Here is a 23133-nt window from a genome sequence, read left to right as displayed (position 1 = left end):
GCGACATTTAACCGGATGATGGATAGGATTTTTCAAAAGTACAGGCTATTTGTTGGCACGTTCTTTGATGATATCATTGTTTTCTCCAAGAATGAAGCAGAACACAGAAATCATATGCTTCAGAGATACATTTTTTTTGGGACACTTTTTCTCAGCAATAGGAGTGCAAATGGATCTGGCCAAGATAGACACTATCCGTGATTGGCCCGATTTGAAGAATGTCCATGAAGTTGAAAGCTTCTTGGGACTGTGTTCGTACTACAGACGGTTCATTCGAAAGTTTGTAGAGGTTGCTTCCCCTTTGCATATCTTGACACAGAAAGGAGTCCCTTTCTCGTGGGGATCCACAGAGGTGACTGCCTATCGGACCTTGAAAGAGAAATTGACTACCGGACCAGTTTTGACTTTGCCGAACATGCAGAAGTCATTTAAAGTATTTTATGATGCTTGTGGTCGTAGTCTGGGTGCGGTCTTGATGCAAGAAGGCCATGTCATTGCTTACGAGAGCTGATTGTTCTCTAGGCCGGAGATGACAGCACAGATATATGAGAAAGAGCTTTTGGCGGTTATCCATGCTCTTACTCAGTGGCGGCATTACCTACCCGGAGCGGATTTTACTGCCTTTACAGACCATCAGAGTTTGCGCTACTTCTTGTCACAGAAGCAGCTTTCGGAAAAGCAGATGCGGTGGGAAAACATCTTGTCACAGTTTCACTTCCAGATCGTCCATGTGCAAGGATAGAAGAATGTGATGGCATATGTTTTGTCTCGGAAGCTGTTGGTTCTGGCTATTTCCGCGATACATCATAGGAGCTTCGAGGATATGGTCAATCAGTATGCCACAGATACAGATTTTGCAGATATTTTCACACGGATACGGGATGGGGAGACAATAGGTAGATACTTCCTTCGGGAAGGCTACTTGGTGAGAAAGACTACGTTGTGCGTTACACAGCTGTTGCGGGAAAAGGATATGACTGAATGCCACTGTCCACCTTTTACGGGTCACCGCGGCATTGCTACCACCATGAAGGGGTAGAGAGATACTTTTTTTGGCCGAGACTCAAAAAGGATGTGGAAGGTTTGTGCACAGTATGCGAGAAGGTCAAGTTTGATAGGCATAAGGCACAGGAATTGTTATAGCCTTTACCCATACCCACCCGCCCCTGGGAAAAATATTTAAATGGATTTCATTTTTGATCTCCCGAGAACACAGAATGATCACGATGATTTTCCGATTACATGGCATGTCTGAGACGATTGTCTCCAACAGAGACCCCAGATTCATGAGTTTGTTTTGGAAGGCAATTTGGGAGAACATTGGCACGCGGTTGCAGTTCTCGTCATCGTTCCACTTGCAGACTGACGGGCAATCTGAGATTGCCAATTCAGTGGTTTTAGATTTATTGAAGTCTTGTATCTCGGATCAGAAGACTCAATGGGAAAAGAACTTACCTTTGGTGGAATTTGCCACAATAACAAGACACACTCTTCGACGAGGAAGATGCCATTTGAGATTGTTGAAAGTGTTGCGAAGGTTCCATCCTTCCTGAGTACGAAAGATTAGATATTTGAAGCAGATGAATATTCGCGAGATTTGGATATGGCTTTTGCCAAGGTTTGCGAGACTTTGCAGAAGTCTCAAGAACGACAGAAAAAGGCCATCGTCGCGACTTGAAACTAAAGGAGGATGATTGGGTGCTCTTACGTTTTGAGAAGGCACGCCTACGAAAGAAAAAGGGAAAGGAGAGGCTTTTTCCAAAGCTTAGTATGCGATACTACGAACCTTTCCAGATCACTGAAATGATAAATGATGTCTCCTTCCGATTGAAACTGCCAGATACTTGGAGGATTCACAATGCATTGCATGTGAGTCTCTTGAAACCTTTTAAGGGTGATGTGCCTGATGATGGGGAGCCTGATGAGCAACCCGAAGTGGAAGAAAACGAGGAGATCCTTGTTCTTGAACAGATTTTGGCACATTAGGATACGAAGAAAGGTAAAGTCCGAAGGCGGTTCTTGGTTAAGTTCAAGAACTTTCCTGCATTTGATGCGAAGTGGATGGAGGAGGAGGACCTAGCAGATACTCCTCGGATTGTGAAACTTTTCCTCGATGTTTTATTTTAGCGTAGTCTACTCCAAATGGAACCCATAAATTCAGCTTGGCCGAAGATCTGGTGCAGTGGGATGCACAAGAGGGGAGTTACTCCGCTCCTTTGTCAACATATGCCTTGATTTTGATACTAAAGTCACTGATGTCTCTTTGAGCTTCAGGGATACTGAGAGCTGACAGTATTTTGCTGGATGACTTTATGAAATGGAATTCCTGATAATGATACTGATTTGTTTCTTCACGTCTTTTGAGTGCAGGAACCGATAGACTAAATTACTGCAGCATTTTGATCTACTTGATCTCGAATAGACATGGTTGCAATACGGGTTAGTCAATCGGACATCGATGAGGTCCCGATTGGACCTAGATGTGATTGCTAGCTATATTGCCGATAAATCATGCTCTAAGATGCGAATGAATGTTGAATGTCATGTGATGTGACTGTTGATTTGGTACATGTGCTAGATTTGTGTTTCTAGTACGTAGGTACTATGAGTCAATGTCTGCTAAGACGGTTTATGGCTTTTGTCGGTTTTGCAGGCGTAATCGCAGTTGATTACAATGCTTTCTAGAGGGGGTATGTGACAAAGTGATGACGTGGCGGACAACAGAAACCCTAGTTTCTGCCAAAAACCCGAAAATTCTTGCAAACCCTAATTTCCGGAAATCGCGGAGGCTGATTTTTTTTTTGGGTTTGAGCAACGCAAATCTTGCTTTTTCTCTACGCATGAGAAAGAGAGGGAGAATGCTTTTGCTTTCAAGTTTTGACTCTCTTTGAGAGAGAGAGAGCAGTTGCTTTTGATTTGAAGCTTTTGGGTCTCTGCTTTTGGCATCCCTTGTAAACAGTTAAATAAGTGGTTTGGGCCTTTACTTCTCAGAGCATTTGGACGTAGAGTCTGAGAGTGAACCCTTAGCCACTCTCTTGTACTCTGAACTGATTAATTCAAAAAGAAATACCGAAAGGGGCGCCAGTCTTTGGGGCCAATATCTCTAGCCACGGAACTCCGCCGGGTCAGTGCAAATCTATTGTGATCTGTGAATTGTTTGAAGTGGTTATTTGGTGCAGTCGTGATTGATTCTTGACTTGGAGTGTCCAAGTCTGTTACAACTTTCTTCCTTGTGTGCCACGATGTGCTTAGGTATAAGAATCTTCTCATTTTTTTCTACCTTATGTTGCTACTGTGGCTTCTTGTGACTTGTCATGTAGTATTGAACTCAGATGGGTCATAGTAGACTCATGTGAAAAGCATTGTGAATGCTCCATTTATTTGGCAACTTTAGTCAAAAGGATACGTGGTTGATTTTATTTGCAATTGCGAATGGCCCATATTATCCCATACTTAGCTTTGGGAAAAGCTTCCTAAAGCTTCTCTTAACCATTCCTTTTCCTCAAGCGTGCCTTCTCAAACCAAAGAAGCCCCCAATCACCTTTCTTCAACTGGAAGTCGTGTCGATGCTTGTTTGTTGCTCTCTTGTGCTGTTCTTGAGACTTTTGTGACGTCTCTTTAACCTTGGCAAAAGCGGTGGTGCGATCCTTTACAAAATCATATATTTAATAATTTTGTGCTTGGTGTGCAAGATAGGCAGAACCTTCTTGCCATCCTCAACAATCTCAGATGGTGCCTTTCTCCTGCTGTAGGGCGTCAGAACGGTTCCTTGTTGGAACCCAATGCTCCTCAACTGGAGGAGGTCAACCACCAAGGGGGGCAGTGTGACGAGTCCATCCCTTTCGACGGCGATCGGGCACCTATTGCCGACCGTCAGCTAACTGATTGCTGGCCTTTGTTGGAGTGCCAACATGTGTGTCCTGGGTATCTGTCTGTTGGGCATGTTCAGCCTTGGGGGGTTGAGCATGCGTTGTGGGTCGAGATCTCCTTCGAGGATAGGCCTTCGCTAAGTGGCCCATCTGCTTGCAAATGAAGCTCTCGTTCAGGAGTTCCGAATACTCGACCCTCTGGCGTAACCACCCGCCACTCACCCTAGCTAGGAGATCCACCCTCGAGAGGGTATGAGTATCAAGAACCAGGACGCGTACCGAAGGCACACCAGCAGCCGCGGCTGCAACTGAAGTTGCCGTGCGCGGGGTCTCCAAGGCTTTCTTGATCTTGGAACCAACCTTGGAGGGACGCGGTAAGTATTCCCTCCACAGGCCGAGGAAGCAGACCGACATGTGTAGATCTACCTCTTGACAAGAACATTGGAAGCTGGATGGGAACCATAGCGCTACTGTCTGAAAGGAGCTCTGACCGCTCACATGGCCAGCGGGCTCATTGAAATGACCTTGGTAGCCATCTTGGGAGTCTCAAACTCAATCTGATAGTATCCTCCCTTGAGAAGCTGGATGTCAATAATCTTTCCCACCTTTGCTAGAAGGCGGACTTTGAGGAGGTCGCGTATCTCACCTCTACTAGGACGACTGCGAATGATCTTGCAGATGACACAGTTGGCCCAAAGGCGCTTCACCTCTGCTACAAGACTCGCTTGCTCTACTGGCGAAAAGTAAGTCAGATGGTGGGCTCGGTGGGGTCGGGTGAGGGGTCTTCAACTAAGTCTCTCTATGGCAGAGCACGAGCCTCCATATGTGTCTGCTACTGCGAGGAGGTCGGGGTTAGGCGTTCCCCTACTGGCGTGGCTAGGGACCAAAAAAACATACGAGACTCCAAAGTGGAAGAGGTTGCGGGGCAAGGGAAAAAAGGGGGAGGGGGGGGGGGGGGTATGCCAGGAGCAGTGTAGCTGATTGAGGACACACAGGAACGAAAGCAGCACGGGATGGGAGGGGGCAGGCCAAGCGGTGAGAGTAGGTTAGGGCAGCGGGATTAGGCTGGTAAACAAGTCGGGGGGGGGGGGTGGGGCGTACACAGGAGGGGGAACAGGGTGAGGCTGGCGATGGCGCGATGAAGCAGCGACCCTCGAATATTTTTGAGCTAACTTGATTGAGTTTTGTAGATAAAATCACCGGCGATTACTCTTCTCTCAAGGGGGGTATTTCACATACCGTTGACGTGTCTATCACTGAAGACAAAGTGGGTTAGAAATCTCTGATCTTAACCCTAGCCAATATGGGGATCCCCGCCGAGAACATATAGAGCAAGATGGAGCTTCTGGATTCTACGGAGTACGTGCTGTAGAGATTTCAACAGTTTTCGAACTACATGTTTCCACCTCTATTGCCTTAGATTGTTCGTCCTCCTCGTGCACCAAAAGTGCTTGGGCTTTCTATCCTGTAAGTGCCAAATAAGAGTGCTTATTCGTAGTTCCCCCTAAGGAAATATATTTTTGCTCAATCTAAGTACCTTATGATTTAGCTCAATTACAATCAACCCTAGAGTGAATTTAAGTAGATTCACATGCGTAGATCATGCAAGATGTCATGGCATATACATAAAAACAAACAACATAAAAGATAATTCCAACATATTGACAAAGAGAAAATCTAGCTGCTTCTTGGGATAGAACAATAGTCCATCGTCTTGGTTGCATTCATGGTGAGAGAAAGAGCTTGAAGTTTCAAGAGTAGAGCTGAATTTTCTGATTTGCAGGATAGCTAAATTTTCTAATTTGCAGGATAGCTATCCTGAAAAACAAGCGAGAGAGAGAGAGAGAGAGAGAGAGAGAGAGAGAGAGAGAGAGAGAGAGAGAGAGAGAGAGAGAGAGAGAGAGAGAGAGAGAGAGAGAGAGAGCATTAATAAGTGGGCAGCCGGCATATTTTAAAATTGGTCTGAACTTGCCCAAAAACTCAATGAAACCTTATAAGTTAAAAACAATGCTTTTCACAGCACTTCCTAGGCGTCCCTGGATGCAACCACATGCACAAATGCAATGCAGACATAGATTCCTCGCGGGAAAGCGTCTGCTTTTTCCGGAAAACTCGTTAAAATATTCCGCTTTTTAAGAAAAGCTTCTCAGAACCCATCTTTATTCTTGTGCTTGCGTCTTTACGCGTATCTAGGAATATTCGTTTCCCGCTCTCTCCTACCGAACTAACGGTAAAACCCCTTCGCGATGCTTAATGTCACCCATCATATGACGCATCAGAGTTTTCCGTTCCTGATGGCTTTTAATAATTCCAGTAGATCTACATTTCCTAACCTTACGGTTCAAGTGCAAATCTTTAAATATCCTAATTTCAATAAAAAGAAATTACTCGAGAAAATAAGAAAATAAGAAAATAGTCCATTTAGGAACATCCCTCTGGCTTCTAAACAATTGTCCTCAACTGTAGTGGTTGTACATATCCTTCCAAAATCTCAGGATAGGATGCTAATTCCTGCTCGGTCATCCAGAGTAATAGTTGAACTTTACCAAATACTTCCTGTAATCTTCCCGAACTTAGTGGCCGCTCTTGATGATGAATGATTTGCTCCGGTTGGAGTATTTCTTCCGTTTCCTTAACCTCAAGAGGTTCCTCAGCAATAGGCTAACTTGGAGGTGGTCCCACATATGGACGGAGTAAACTAACATGGAAAGCATTGTGGATCTTCCAATTAGATGGTAAGTCTAATCGGAATGTCACATCGTTCACTTGGTCAATTATCTTAAACGGCCCATAGTAGCGATTGGAAAGTTTTACCACTTTCCCTTTATGAGTCGCTTGTTTCTTTAGTCTTGCCTTCTCAAACTTGAGTAAGACTAATTGACCGACTGTTAAGTCCAGATTCCTTCTGTGCTTGTCTGCAACTTTCTTTTGTTTTTCTTGAGAGCGCAAAATTGTCCTCTTAACTTGCCTGTAGGCCGTGTCCAAATCTCAGACAAACTCATCTGCTGGGAAAATTCGGTGGAAGCAAAGGCTTACCATAGAGAATCTCAAAAGGTGCTTTCCCCGTAGACGATTGCACGGTATTGTTATACGCGTACTCAACAAGGGGCAAATACTTCTCCCAGTCAGACTGTCTTTCTGACACATAAGATTTCAGCAGATCCAATATTGTGGAATTAGTGATCTCACTCTGCCCATCCGTTTGAGGATGATATGCAGAAGAAAAATTCAACTTTATGCCAAGGTTATCAAACAAGGCACGCCAAAAGTTGCCTGTCATGCGAGGATCTCGATCACTCACAATAGACTTGGGCAGCCCATGATGCTTAAAGATCTGTGCTAGAAAAATTCTAGCCATATGGTCTGCTTTGATTGTTTTCTTAATTGGAATAAATTGAGCTTGCTTGCTAAATTTGTCCACGATAGTCGAGATCGCATCATTTCCAGTTTGAGCCTTTGGGAGATCCATAATAAAATCCATGGCAATACTCTCCTAGGGTTGATCAGGCACAGGTAAAGGTTGGAGTAACCCACGTGTCTTATGCCGATCATACTTTACTTTTTGGCAAACCAAGCATTCCCTGACATATTGATCAATGTCTGCTTTAAGGCTTGGCCAAAAGAAATATCTTTCCAATGCTAAGGTCATAGGGAGAATTCCCCGATGACCCGCATATGGTGAAGCATGTGCTTCTTCCATGATTTTCTTTCTCAATGATTCTGCCACGCAAATTGCTTGGTGGTGATAAAGGTAACCATCCCGAATAGAATAGGGATATTCATCCTCTCGGTTCTGTAACTTATTCCAAGTGGAGGAGAAGTCTGGGCCATTCGGATACAACTCTGGAAGTGATTCCAATTCTTGGTGATACACAGAAGTAACTGCGTTCACCCTAGGCCGTCTAGACAATGTGTTTGCAGCCACATTCTTGCTCCCAGCCGTATGGAGGATTTGGAAGTGAAACATGGACAAAAAGTTGGCCCATCTCATTTGCTTCTTAGATAATTTCCGTTGCGTAAGAAAATACCGCAAACTCTGGTGATCAATTTTGATCACAAAATCCGCTCCTAGAAGATAATGCTTCCATGTAGACAAGGCGTGGATCACAGCCATAAGCTCCTTCTCGTAGATCGAGGCATGCAATTCTGCATCCTTAAGTCGTCTACTTTCATAAGCCACTGCATCGATGCAATCACCTGAAGCATCGCAATGAACCTGGAATGGTTTCATAAGTCTAGCACTATCAAAATAGGTCCATGGCTTAATAGGTACTTTAGCCTACCAAAGGCACCTTGTTGTCTCGATCCCCACCTGAAAGGGATCTTTTTCCTTGTTAGGTCATGAAGTGGTCCTGCTACTTGAGCAAAGCCTCGGATAAACCTCCGATAGTAAGAACACAATCCCAGAAACCTTCGTACATCATGTACCGTAGTGGGAGTTGGCCAATCTTGCACGACTTGGATCTTTGCGGGATCCATTTTCACTTGGTTGTGTGAGACTACATGGCCGAGATAGTCTCTCTCAGTGAGGAAGAACTTACTCTTCTTTGCATTCACATGCAACTCATGCTTTCGCAATTCCTGAAACACTATATCCATATGCTTCCGATGTTCCTCCTGGGTCTTTGAAAAGACGAGTATGTCATCAAAGAACACTCCTGAAAGCTCGGTGTGGGTTGAAAATTCGATCCATCATTCAATTGAATGTGGCAGGAGCATTGGTCAAGCCAAACGGCATTACCAAAAATTCATAAAGTCCAAAAGTTGTATGAAAGGTAGTCTTATGGACATCTCTAGGGGCTATGCGTATCTGATGATACCCGCTTTTTAAGTCAATGTGACTAAAGATGCTTGCTTCCTGCAACTTATCGAGAATATCATTAATCAGGGGTATTGGAAAGTTATTTTAGAGATTGATAATCTATGCACATTCGAAACATGCTGTCTTCTTTTGCACCAGTAGAACTGGAGAGCAGTAAGGCGAAGTACTTGGTCGTACTAGACCTTTTTCCAGAAGCTCGTTGACTTGCTTCAAAATTTCCTCTTGCTGGGCAAGACTAACCCGATAAGGGGGTAGGTTTGGGGGAGAGCTACCTGGTATGACATCAATGCGATGATCTTCCGGATGTTTCGGAGGTAGCTTGTTTGGTAGAGTATTCATGAAACGATCTTTATACTTTTCAAGAAATTAAAAACGTTTAATTTCCAAACTAGAGAGCGAACCCTCATTAGTTTTATCTCTTTCACGTGCGAAAATCAAGTAAGCAGAAACGCACTTCTTTATTTCCTTCTTAATGGAGATATGGCTTACAATAGGGATAGCCAATCCCTTGCATCAACAAAAAATTTAATGTTCTTGCCCTCATGCTCAAAAGCGAGGGTCTTTTCTACATAATCTGGGACCGGTTGCATATGGTAATGCCATGGCATACCCAAGATGATATCACATCCCTCGATAGGTGGCATCAAAAAGCATTCGGGGTCCTTGTATTCACCAATCCGGAGATTGAGTTGTCCTTGCACGGGAGTGCCATTGGTGGTCAACCCCTCGAATGCCGATTCGGAAGTGACCGGAGTTCCAAGCTGAGCCGGTGTAAGGCCCAAGCATTCTGCAGTTTCCAGTGAGATGAAGTTGTCCGTCGATCCAGGGTCATAGAGGATCAACACCTGCTGGTTATTCATAGATCCCCAGCCTTTAAGGAGATGGCGCTTCCCTTTCTCGGTTTCTGTATTCCCTTGCACATCAGGAATGGAATTCAAGCTCGGTGGAGCAGGTTCCTTCTTCGAAGATGCTTGTTCTTGCCGTTGCTGCCGAACAGGGCAGTCAGGCTTCATAGGTTCTTTTTCACTACAGTCGAAGCACCTACCTTGTTCTTTGAAGGTTTGTACTTGGTTCGGCGTGAGATACCTAAGCCGTTTTCCGGTACCCTCTGGGTTCTTAGGCTCATCCGGGTCCTCTGGGGAACGCTTTTTGCCTTGGTTGCCATGGTCATCATAGACTGCGCTTTGCCTTGCACGGTGTGTGCTATGTTCCATCCGTCTGGGGGTACCAGTGGAATGTAAATCCTCGGCAATGATTGCCGACTCCATCATCCGCTAAAGGGTATCGTGTGGGTACACCTTCATGCTCTTCCGAAGCGGTGGTTGAAGACCTACTTCAAACTTTCGTATCTTTTCCTCGTCGGAAATCATCATAAAAGGCGTAACTTTAAGAAGAACCGACCAAAACTTGTCAACATAAGCCGTGACTTTCTCTTGTTCCTTTTGGGCGAACCAGTCCTATTCCTTTCGAATGTCCTTCTCGAAATCAGGTGGAAGAAATTGTTCATAGAATTCAGCTGCCCAGGTTCTGGCTTGAGTACCTTCCAAAATTCTGGCTAGCCACCAGTTGCTTGCAGTCTCCTTGAGATGCATCCCAACATGACGCAACTTGGATTTTTTAGTGAAGTTTCCGTTGGCAAAAGCAACTTCAAACTGCCTGATGAAAGACAATGCCTTGGAGATATCTCTCCGTCCTGTGTAGTCATCAAACTTCACATCCTTGTCACCCGATTTGAAAATCTGCATCTTGCGGTGACGTCTGCAGTTATCCCTCTTGAACTGGGGCTTCCCTTTAGTAGTATATAGGGCTGTAGTAGGAGTTTTCTGCTTGGGAGAAGATTTAGATACTGTATGAGAAGTAGATGTAGTAGTATAGTCAGGAGAGTATGATGGAGAGAAGATAGAGACATCCTTGCTTTTGTTAAGCAGAGAAAGTTCTTTTTCCTGGCCCTTGCTCCTGGAAGGGGGTTTGTCCTGATCCGGAGATCCCTTGTGCGTTTCGGCACCTCTTTCCGCACCATCCACCTGCAGGTTACTTCCATTAGCAGGATTTTCCTGACGCCCATCGGCATCCGTTCCTTGCGGCTTCTTTATTCCGTCCAAAGACTTTTGGACAGCTGGCAACAAAATGAGTTGTTGCAATTCCGCGAGTTGGGTTGGCACTTGTTGAAGTTCGTCTTCGGCGGTTCTTCGTGGCTTGTCATGGTTCTTCCCGTTCCTTTCCGGAATCGTCCTTCTTTGCAAAGAAAGAGAGGAATCCGAGCTTTGATACCACTGGGACAAACGGGAGCGCACACGAATAATCAACAAGATGAAAATAAATAATCTTTCAATTAAACAGAGTTGAGAGAGAAGTTCGACACAATATTTGGGACCAGAAGATGGGCTGGTCCCCCCCCCCTTAAAGAGAATCCTTTATCAGGGAGATTCTTTTTACAAGCACAAGAACCGGAGAAAACCCCTCCGTTCTAATTCTCTGACTCGCTGGTCGTTCCTTCCTATAAGGGAAATCCGAGAGACGAGCTCTCAATCCTTTTCCGTATGTACTCGGAGTCGTGAGTTCGCAGATAATTTCGGAATTCCGTTCTCGGAACTCCCAAGCGTAGGCCGAAGCCTTCCCGCTTCTCCTTCACGATGAAGTACCTGCAAACACATACACAAACATGGGACAACAATTCGTATGGCGAATCCACGATAGATACCTGTCTCTCTTTCGTGGGAAAAGTGACTTCCGTGCTTCGTAGTCTCGCGATCTCTTGTGTCTTCTGGCGGCAGAGTCTTCTCTTGTTGGCGCTAGCAACTCCGTCCCTGAGTGAGGGCATGGGATGCTTTTATAGCCCCCTGGCTACGACAGGAATAGCTGAGCGGAGGCTGTCCGCGTAGAGATTGCGGCGGATTTTTTTTTTTTTTTTTGACGGTTCTACTCGAAATAGGGAGAGAGAATTCATTGGTTGGTTTTGTTGCTTTATTTTCTAAGTGGCTGCCCACTAATTAAGTGGGTGGCCGGCATATTTTAAAATTGGTTTGAACCTGCCCAAAAACTCAATAAAACCTTATAAGTTAAAAACAATGCTTTTCACAGCACTTCCCAGGCGTCCCTGCATGCAACCACATGCACAATTGCAATGCAGACATAGATTCCTCGCGGGAAAGTGTCTGCTCTTCTCCGAAAACTCGTTAAAATATTCTGCTTTTTAAGAAAAACTTCTCAAAACCCATCTTTATTCTTGTGCTTGCGTCTTGATGCATATTCCTCTTTCCAGTTCGGGTTTCCTGCCAGACCAACGAGATACTCCCTTTCTGATGCTCCCGTCACCCCATCATGTGACGCATCAGGAATATTCGTTTCCTGGTCTCTCCTACCGAACTAATGATAAAACCCCTTCGCGATGCTTAATGTCACCCATCATATGACGCATCAAAGTTTTCCATTCTTGGTGGCTTTTAATAATTCCAGTAGATCTACATTTCCTAACGTTATGGTTCAAGTGCACATCTTTAAATATCCTAATTTCAATAAAAAGAAATTACTCGAGAAAATAAGCAAATAAGAAAATAGTCCATTTAGCAACACCCACAATGAGCAATCTTTCATGATCATGCGATCTTATTGATTGTAACCGTTGTTTCTGGCGGATCTAGCCCACACTTTAAGGCATCAACCTTTTTATGTGCAAGTATGACCTCGATATGCATGAGTTATTACAAGTCACACGTGCCCTGTTGGGTTATCTAGGTGAGAGTGTACTATCTATGTTCTAACCCATTGCGTGTGTCAACCATAACTTGTGACTACTCATCGAAGATCATACCGAGTTGCACTATTCTAGCTATGTTGGTTTACAAAAGGAAAACACACTTGTAAAATGTATCAACTCCTTTTCAGGTACCTTGATCTGTAGGTCGGCTACTGCTTCCAACAAGGCCCCCTCATATCGAAGAGCAAAGAAGTTGGTCCGCCCTTGGCACTAGTGGATGGCTTGTTCTACTAAAGAAGGTGTATTCATTGGTGAGACAAGTGACGGAAGAGTAGAACTTGTTGGAAGGTTGAGGCCGAGGGCCCTCTATGCTTGAGTGAGCACACCAGCGGGCTTCTCTACATGTTGCAACCCTTTTTGATGGACGACCACATGGGCAGAGGGATGGTGCTAACTGGGATCAGATAACTCTTTGGAAATGTGAATTCTTGTGGACTTTGGCTCGAAGATGTGGACAATCCTTACTGTAGTGATCCTTTGCATCTTGGAAATGCCGGCAAGGAGGAAACCTTGAGGAAGAGGACATTTACTCTGGTATTTCCCATAGTCTCCGCATTTGTAGCACAAAATGGGTCGATTGGATGGGCAAGACAAGGGGCGAGGTGGTCTCTTGGGCTGCTCCTACCGCTGGAGGTGGACATTGGCGTAGAGGGGCTAACGGAGTGTTAGCATGATAAAAACTTTGAGATGTGAAAGTACCTTGTATATCTTTCATAGGAGTAGTCAACAAAGGGGGCACGTGATTTGGATGACCATAGGGGGAAACCATGTTGGATGTAGGTGCCAACCCTTGTTGAAGGGCCTATAGGGGCAAGGCTTTGTTGTAATTGTCACAAAACTATCTTTGTTGAAGGGTAGGGGCAAGGCTTTGTTGTAATTTCCGCAAAACAATCTTTGTCTTCATGTTCGAGCTTCTCACAAAAATGGCAATAAGCCCGAAGCGGGCATTCTTGTGGAGGATGCCTTTGAAAGTGACGAGCTACACCAGACCTCGGGCTTAGACTCTTGCTAAGCCCTAAGATCTTCTAGCTCTCTCTTGATCTGGTCCAACGATTCCTAATGTGGGGACTAAGAGAGAAGGAACTCGACTCTTGAAGAGCTCCAACGCTTCTTGTTTCCTGTGTAAGAAATCAAGGGGTAAGATGCACTTCCTATGAGTATTGAGGTGGTCTCTACCTGATGGGGGCTCTTGAATAGCCTCCTTGCCCCTTCTATCTTGGTCGCGGCAGCAACAAACTCCTCCAGAATTGCGTCAGTCTCCCGCAGCTTATGTTGAGAAGTCTTGGGGAGGGCTTTCTCCACCCACTTCTTGACTAGAATTTTCATGGTTGCTTGGGAAGCTTGGCAACCATAGACTACGTTCTTGTCATAAGTTCAACAAAAGTCTCATCGACGGGTTGGAGCACCAGGTTTTCTAACTCATCCAAGACTTTCTCCTGAAAATCACTTGGGTTGAAGGCTTCACAAAACTGTTGCCTTTGTGTTGCCCGATTTGTAAAGCTGTTCTTAGAAAACTGACTGTACCATTTGTCTGCTAAACCATCCAAGGTTGACCGAAAGAGCACCAGGTAGGCATCTTCTCTATTGGGACCAGGACCTTTGCAAGGAGATACAATCCTCCTCGCATGGTCATCTGCATCCTCTGTGGAGAATTCCTTGAAAGTTGGAAACTTTGTGTTCACCTTGGCTAAAATGCTTATCAGCTCTTCCATTGTGGCCTGGTCAGGAGCATTTGTAACATTGTTGGTGGAAAGTGTGCTTGGGGTGGTGAGGAGCTGGTTGAGATAGACGCCAGAGAGGGTAGTGGAAGCGGGGGTGAGGACTTCTGCTCGGTAAGAAGGGATGATGCTTTCTGTGGTAGTACTGTGGAGGACTCCTTAGTGGGCTTGGGCGAACTTTAGACTGTGTTGTATGTGTTGTGCAGTAGCAAGAGATACCCAACCTCTGGTCAAGAAGACCCTTGAACTTACTGGATAGTGTAGACCCACTACACTAGACTTGACTAGACCAGGGTCGACTCAACTAGACTAGGAAAGCTGGACGAGGGCGAGATTGGATTAGACCAGACGGGGTAACAGGATGAGGGCGAGGGTGGGCTAGACCACGTTGGACAAAGGCAAGGGTGGACTAGATCAGGCTAGACCAACAGACTAGACGAGGGTGAGAGATTAAGCTAGATGAACGTGAGGGTCGACTAGACCAGTCTAGACCAGCAGACTAGATTAGGGTGAGAGGAGAGCAAACCAGTTAGCTGCTTGATTGTGCACGCTTAGCAGCGGAATGAGACTTTAGTTGATGTCCCACTGAGCGTGCCAAAAATGAGAGCTCTTGTTGTTAGAAATGTGTGGTGCTCCTCAGTGCAATATGCAAGAAATATCACTTCAAACATAGAGACAAACACTGTAGAGCACTATGGAACAAAGCCTACTATACTCAGATGACACAACACCAGACTCCAAACCCGAAGGACTAACTCATGGAACCAATACAGACTCTGGCTGGAAGCACACTCAGCTCCAAGGCCAAGATTCACGGGTACAAGGGGGGGTGACGAGGCTCCAACTGTGCAGGGAGAGTGGAGGTGTGCAAGTGCTAGACTGAAATACAAGACTCTAAACTCAGTGACTCCTACGTTGCATACGATGCATAAAACCAACCGGGCATATCTACAACCATAAAGGGAAGCCAATGCCTAACAAAAATATCTTTGACAGTCCAGCTATGTCTTTCTTCCAACTATGGCGGCGGTGAAGTGGCCACGGTGTCCTCTAGATCACCACTCCCTCTGTCTTGCCACGTGTCACTACTCAAGCGAGAGATCACCCAGTGTGAGGCTAACCAAGGTAGGATCCGTATGTACGTACGTACGGATCTGTACGGTACCGTACGTTCGTATGGTACGGTACGGATCCGTGTTGTACAAAAAAAAAAAAAAAAAAGAATTTCCCCTTCGCGTTTTCGGATTTAATTTCGCCTCTGTTTTGGGGGTTTGGCCGCCCGGTTATTGAGACAGAGTGAATTTGGGCGCCTGTTTATTGCAAACTATTGACTACAGAGTACTACAGATGGAAACATGGACTCCTCATCTTCAGAGTCTGATGTGGATTTTTGATTCTCATTCAGTTAGTAGTATGTACTTTGCAGCAGTGCAACTGCTAGCATGCTTCGTAGTTTTGTTGAGTCGGGACTTGTGGCTTTCTTTGTGGATTATGGTTTATTAGATGTCATTTTTTTTGTATGGATTCTATCATGATTCATCTTGGTATTTTGATGAGATTACGGTCTATCATCTATGATTTTGTGTCATTTCAGTACTTTATGAATTGTATTGCCTCTCAAGTTTCAAGTTTCGTTTGTCGAATACTATACAGTGTGCAAATCATGATGAATATGAAGTTCTCTGTAGTTTGAAGTTTGAAGTTTGTTGAAGTATATTTGAGAGAGAACTGAAGCTTTGAATTGTATTTGTTTGTGAATATTGAATGTCGAGAAAGTGGTCATGACTCGCCTTGGATTGTCTATTTATGACAGCCTTGGATAGTAGAACAGTGAGCTAATATCCTAGAAGTGATACTTATGAATTTATTATCAAGTACGGACCGTATTGTAGGTTTTTGACGTTTTCGAAAAAAGCCTTACGAATTTTACGTACCTTACCACTCAATCCATTCGGTACTACGTACAGTACGTACCGAACACGTACCGTACCTTACGTACCTTTCCACCTTGAGGCTAACTGTAACCGCTATCCAAAGCCAATTGTAACTGTTTTCCATGTCCTATGACACTAGAGCCTACTACACGAGACACATAATGTCTCACTAAAAGTTCAAGCAGAATGGTTGTCATTGCTAGTAATGAGTCAAAATAAGGTCTTTCATACTCTTTAGGCCAGGTTCCCCTTGGTGTAAAGCTGAGACTTCGTCTTGAAACCACAGCAAAATCACCCCAACTACAGCCACTTTGAGAGCAAGCAGCAACAATAGAAACATGTTCACCTCGTGTGGCTTGAGCTAGCCCACACTAGTCCTGGAATCTCTTTGAGATAACCCTCAGTTATTTGTCTAGTTGTGTCTTGTACATTAAGAAGTGTATACTAGGGCTGTTGGCAGGGCGAAAGTTTCGTGCAAAAACAACTCATCAAGGTCTCACAAAAACCGAGGTTGAGGACAGCTCAGAGAAAACATGTGCATTGTAGCTGGTGGGGTCGAACCTTTACAGTGTGCAAGACTTTACCAAGCTCTTGATTCCCTTGACAGCATATGAGAATTTTGGAAAGAAAAAAAGGAACAAGCTTCCTTTTAAATGACTTCAAGAAAATCTTTCTCCGACCCTTCAATGTGCATAGTTTCCAACAAGGATAGGCTTGAGCACATTGCAAGAGACTCAGGCGAATCAAGGTTCTCAATCTCATCAATTCTGTTAGGCATGTCTGGCTCGTCAAGGATGCTCTCAAGTTGTGTGCCTCCTCAAGTTGTTTGGCATCTTCACAAATTAAATGTCCCAGGGTATGACTTGGAAATTACTGCCTGATATTGCCGACCTTAACCCTTACCTATCCTATTCTTCTACATGCAACTCGTCAAATTGAATTTCAGCTTAGAGCCCCTAAGTCATGTGCCAAAGGTTTTCATTGTGGTTGTAAGAATCTAGAGATCACACAAGAATAGTGGCAGTTTGTAGCTTGTCATTACCAATATTTTTTTGAAATTAGAAGTATGTTCATCACAATAAGGCTGAAATGTCTGGAGTTTACTGAAGTTCAGCTTAGAATCCGTAAGTCAAGTGTCAAAGGTTTTCATTGTGGTTGTAAGAATGTAGAGATCGCACAAGAATAGAGGCGGTTTGTAGCTTGTGATTACCAATTTTTTGAAATAAAATGCTTGCTCATCACGATAATGCTGAAATGTTTGCAGTTGACTGATTACAATTCTGTGAAAGATCGCCTGGTGGATGTACAACAGGTCTGTTTCATTCAAATCTTTTTTCTTAAAAGTGAGTTCCTAATCATTGGACATCTAGATACTCGTATTTTGTGAGAAGTTCCAAAGGATTTTTTAATATTGACACACTTTCTTCAATGGTTTGGGTACTCAGAAGCTTGACCAAAGTTTGGGGAACCTGACCAGCTATAAAAACCAGCTAGCATGCACCTTGGAGCAGCTTGAAAAAGTGAAAGTAAGACACTCTCTCTCTCTCTCTCTCTCTCTCTCTCTCTCTCTCTCTCATGGCGGGCACTTGCTGCTATGGTGAGGGCTTGCCACTACTGCCCCCACAGGCTTGCGCCCTTGTCCTACAGGCTCGCGCACTCCAATTGGATGCCCACAGGCTCGCGCCACTCCCCTCCCCCCCCCCCCCAGCCCGCGCCAGCGCCACCCTCCCCAGGCCCCTACCTGGTCAGCAGCGGGCTCATTTTTGAGTACCTGCTGCATTTTTGACTGCTCACACCAAGCTTGGACAGGTCCAGCCCTACACGCAGGCCCTTTTCCAGGAATGCAGGTCCAGCCATACACACAGGAATTACACACAGGAATTCTGTGAGAAAGAAGTTTTCAAAAATACAATTTCTGCAATTATTCACAGAGATTTTGCAATTCTTGCAACTTTTTCAGAAGTACAGAACAGGTGCTTTGTGCAAACCGACACCGAGACGGGCCCGACATGGCGAAAGGAGTGACCAAAGAAGAAATGGCCAAGATGGACGACAAACTCCACACCGCAATCAAAGAGAACAAGAAGTTGGTGGACTCCACCATCAACACTATCATCAACCGCCTCTCCAAGCTTGAGAAAGAGGTGGAAGCCTTGCATAAGGAAAAAGAAGAATGGACCAAGGAGAAAGAGACTAAAGAACAAGAGCACAAGAAGGAGACCGACAAGTGGAAAGGAACCCAAGAGGAATGGAAAAAGGAGGAGGAGGAAATGCAAGAACAAATGGCCATCCTCAAGGCCTCCATCGCCTCCCTCACCCCTGAAGAAGGGGAAATCAATAATGAACCCAAAGAGGCCATTAAAGAGGAGCTCACTAAAGCCCTCACCGAACGCTTGGAAGACACTCTCGAAGCAACGAAAGAGGGATGGGTAGAAGTGGTCAAGAAGAACATCAAGAAAGAAGCAAAAGAGGATGCACACAAGGAAGAAGCTCTCCTTGTACACACCACCCTTGAAGAGGAAAAAATGCACCATGCCCGTCGCCTCAACATACGAGTCACCGGCATTGAAGAAGTGAAGGATTCCACCCCCGAGAAAGATGGCAAGACTTTATGTACCACTCTTGGATACAAAATAGAGGAATCAACCCCCTTCACCAAAGCTTGGCGAGCCGGAAAAGACCCCATCAAGAAGAGGCCTCTTATCCTCCAATTTTCATCGGAGGAAGCACGGACCCTTTTCATTCGAAAGAGGGTAATTTTACGAGGTCTCACGGGCCCCCCCATCTACCTAGATGATGACCTCACAAGGATGCAAGTAGAGCATAGAAGAGGATGCATGCCTCGGATACAACAAGCGCGCAAAGAAGGAAAACGGGTCTCTTATTGCGACGGTCGCGTCATCATTGATAGCAAAGCCGTAGCATAGGGACTCGCGGCCTATGAGACACTATACGAGGAGATACACATGGCAGTTTGGAACTGCAATGGCTCTTTGTGGACACATCCAGGGAGACTGGAAGAGGTGATGCATGGTAGACATCATTCTCCTCACAGAGACACACGAGAGTTCAGAGAGAGGCCTACCCCGAGTACAGGATTACCAATGGGAGTCTACACACAGGAAGTGTACACGGCACAACACTTCTAGAGGATCTGGCGGAGTAGCAGTCCTCTACCGCCGCTCACTTCATAGCAGGATACAGATAGTAGCACGCGATCCAGAGGCACACTACATGTGGATACGGATTGAGCTATCTAAGGAGCACATCCTCTACATCGCCGTATGCTACTTTGCACCTAGCACCTCCAGGTTTGCACAGACAGGTGGAGGGGAGACAGAGGAGGTGTGTACACACACACGGAGGAGAGGAGGAGGATGATACACACTCACCATATGCATGTCTTAGGGACGAGATCATGGAGTACTCTAGACTGGGTGAAGTCTTCCTCACGGGGGGTTTCAATGCAAGGACACAGAGTAGACAGTGTGATATTTACGACTTCTACGACCCAGAGCTACTCTCCACTATGGAGGACACAGGGGCAGAGAGGACCTCTAGTGATACCACCACACCCACACCATATGGGAGGCACCTACCTAGCTTGGGATCACAGCACCGTCTCGTTATCTATAACGGGATGGCGCAATGGCCATCATTCGGTGGTGTGACTTGTATACCGCCATCAGTAGCCAGCGGAGGTAGTACAGTGGACTACATCATTGGCTTCAGAGAGAGCCCACCTACTCACATCCTTCACCATCCCACCATTGCCTATTGGGGCTGACCATGCATATCTCGCCCTCTCTCTCACTGGCTCACCCATCTCACATACACCACCTACATCCATACCATACACCACTATACACTTCACACATGAGCTAGCCCACGTTTACTCATCACATGCATATGAGGGGATCTACACTCTCGACCCAGACACACCACTCTCTACACTCACTAGCCAACTCTCAGCAGATCTACACACCTCAGCCCTCAGCTGCTTTCCACACACTACCCATAGTGGCCGACCCCCCCCCCCCCCCCCCCCCCCCCCCCCCCCCCCCCCCTCTGGGACGATGCCCCAGAATCGCTGGTACGACGGGGAGTTCAGAGATCTATACAGACAGCTACGGGCTCGACGAGCCTTAGAGGAGATTACTGAGAGCGAGGTCAGACAGCAGATGAAGGCCATCACATGCCGTAAACGGCGGGCCTTCGAGGAGGCACGGGAGCTTGAGCTATACCACCTTCTTATGAGTACAGACTACGCCACAGCATGGAGGATTCTGAGAGAGCCATGCCCCACCACCCCCCTGGAGGACCCCCAGATTTGGCATGATTATGCCGAGCGCTTGTACCAGATACCTGGGCAGCCACTGATCCCAGAGCCATCTGATCCTCGACCTACCACCTCGACTTTCTTCACATCTAGCATGGTGGAGAGGGCCATCCGACGCCTTCAGCATGGCCGATTAGCAGATCACACTGGACTACAGAGTGAGCACTTGATATATGCATCAGACACTCTTTCCCCCTTGATAGCACGTCTCTTCAACCGTGCCTTGGTTGAGGGACTACCAGAGGAGTGGACTATGCACACCATCGTGCCTATCCACAAGTCTGGTGACACCCTGGATCCAGGGAACTATAGGACTATCATGATTGGCCACACACTGGCCAAACTATATGGGGTTGTTCTTGAGGCAGAGCTTAGCACGCATGCAGAGGCATCAGGGATACAAGCGTCAGGACAGGCAGGCTTTCGACGCACTTTCTCGACTATCGACCACATTTTCGTGCTTCACTGCCTTATCGATGGAGCGAAAGCACGGAAGAGGAGACTCTACTGTTGCTTTGTGGATTTCCGCAAGGCCTTTGACACTATCCCTAGAGAGAGACTCTTCCAGGGCCTTCAGGAGCTACAGATACCATCTGAGATGATATGGGCCATTCATTCTTTATACACACAGGTCTCTGGTAGAGTGCGCTGCCCAGGTGGACTATCGAATTCCATTGCTAGCACTATTGGTGTGAAGCAAGGATGTCCCCTCTCCCCGACTCTATTTGGTCTCTACATCGACGAGATATCAGATTACATTCTACGCGCAGGAGGGGCGGGATCAGACTTGGCAGGTATACCAGTACATATTATGCTTTATGCTGATGATATCATCCTAGTTTCTGAGACACAGGAGGGACTACAGAGCCACCTACGAGCCTTGGATGATTTCTGCACACATCGAGGGCTCACAGTGAACCTTGGCAAGACCAAGGTCGTGATCTTTCACACCTCCAGGACAGTGCGGAGCGGAGCAGTACTCACAGCAGTAGGCGGGCAGGTCGATGTGGTTGATTCATATGTATACCTGGGGGTGACTTTCACTGGCACCACTGGTAGATTTTCCATGGCACAGGCAGCCCGAGACCGGCTTACACGAGGATATGCAGCGCTGGCCACCTTGGAGCGCAGATGCCATCAGACCCACTTCTAGGAGCCCCGCACCAAGGGGTGGCTTTTTGACACTCTAGTCACACCTGCCATGATGTATGCAGCCGCTATATGGACTCCAGGGCTATCCGCATCCCTATGGACACAGATAGAGCGCCCATAGATCATCATGGTCTCCCGTTTGCTCCACAGCAAACCCTCAGTACCACATGATATCATCAGAGCAGAGCTAGCTACCCCACCGATGCTAGTAGAGGCTCTCTTTCAGACAGTTTGTTTCATACAGCGCATGCGAGAGCTCCCACCAGACAGACTCACCCTTAGAGCTTTTGAGGCATCGATACAGCTGCATCAGGAGGGGGACACGAGGGCATGGTACTCACAGGTCATAGAGTGGTTTACATCCCATGGCTTGGACATCACGGATCTGCCCCCTTTTCAGCATGATCTCGACTCCCCTCACATACGCCTCTCACACATCGAGAGGAATCGAGTTCTCAGACAGGATCTTTGGCAGCTATACTTCAGGGAGACATGGATCACACCCAGAGAGCCTCTTCCCACGAAGAGGCAGTACTACAGAGACCACTTCCTCACTACTGTAGCAGATGGGTTCATCCAGAGACCGAGATACATGGATGTCTATATGCCACATAGAGCAGGGGTCGCCATCGGACAGCTGAGAGTATCATCACACCAGCGAGAGATTGAGGCAGGGAGAGCGGCACATGTCCCCAAAGCAGAGAGGATATACAGACTTTGCACAAGAGAGGTTGAGAGCGAGGAGCATTACGTATGCAGATGTAGAGCATATGAGGAGATTAGAGGCAGATATCTGACCTTGTTTGCAGATCAGCCCACTCTACATCAGATCTTTGAGTCCAGAGACCAGCGACAGCTCGATCGCTTCCTCATAGAGACACAGCAGCATCGGGACACCCTCCTCCAGGCAGCACTAGGGATGAGAGACGAGCGCCAGACACAGCTCACGGACTTTTTCTAGAGGACCATAGCAACACCATCACTTTCGACCACCCAGAGAGGAGTGACTCTACAGCAGGCTGAGGAGGTCCGAGCTTGCAGACGCCCACGCACACATGGACGTAGGGCACCCCACCTACACCAGAGAGAGATCTAGGAGATCCAGGAGCACTACTACAGACCTTGGAGGAGCGACGTACTCTGGCTTTTGTAGATCCAGCCGCCATCTTACGCGGATTGTCCGCACCCTACCCATCCATGCACCATGTATTACACCCTGATTATGGGACTGGATGGAGTTAGAGATAGGATAGCATCTCATGATTGTATTTACCCCAGCATATAGGATTGCATCTCTCCCCCAGTTTTTGGAGCTCCACCCCCACCCTCTTTGTATCACCTCCCCCCAGACATTACACAGGATAGTTTACTTTTACTTTTGTACCCTTTTATCCTTTATGGATACACAGAGGACACCCACCTCATGTACTTTGATTTGTCTCATAGGCCGATTTCGGCCTCTTTATAGACATTAAAAAATCTTTCTTTCTCTCTCTCTCTCTCTCTCTCTCTCTCTCTCTCTCTCTCTCTCTCTCTCTCACA

General features: G+C 46.3%; 2 protein-coding genes across 12 annotated transcripts in view; both read left to right on the top strand.

The window, feature by feature from the left end:
• Positions 1–23133, top strand: part of LOC147452208 (intraflagellar transport protein 57-like) — a 192707-nt gene that overhangs the window by 109186 nt on the left and 60388 nt on the right. For all 11 annotated transcript variants that reach the window (XM_086517987.1, XM_086517988.1, XM_086517984.1 and 8 more), the window contains 2 exons: positions 17365–17412; positions 17546–17626. In XM_086517987.1, the coding sequence (XP_086374113.1) occupies positions 17365–17412; positions 17546–17626 (129 nt within the window). The remainder of the gene's footprint in view (positions 1–17364; positions 17413–17545; positions 17627–23133) is intronic.
• Positions 17654–20025, top strand: LOC147452210 (uncharacterized). Its single transcript, XM_086517990.1, has one exon. It carries the CDS (start codon positions 18110–18112, stop codon positions 19025–19027), a length of 918 nt encoding a protein of 305 aa, XP_086374116.1. The 5' UTR covers positions 17654–18109; the 3' UTR covers positions 19028–20025.

This window comes from Adiantum capillus-veneris, chromosome 8 (genome assembly GCF_014529385.1).
Source record: "Adiantum capillus-veneris isolate H3 chromosome 8, ASM1452938v2, whole genome shotgun sequence".
NCBI classification, from domain to species: domain Eukaryota; kingdom Viridiplantae; phylum Streptophyta; class Polypodiopsida; order Polypodiales; family Pteridaceae; genus Adiantum; species Adiantum capillus-veneris.
The sequence above is the reverse complement of the archived record's forward strand: the minus strand, read 5'-3'. Positions and strand labels throughout refer to the sequence as shown.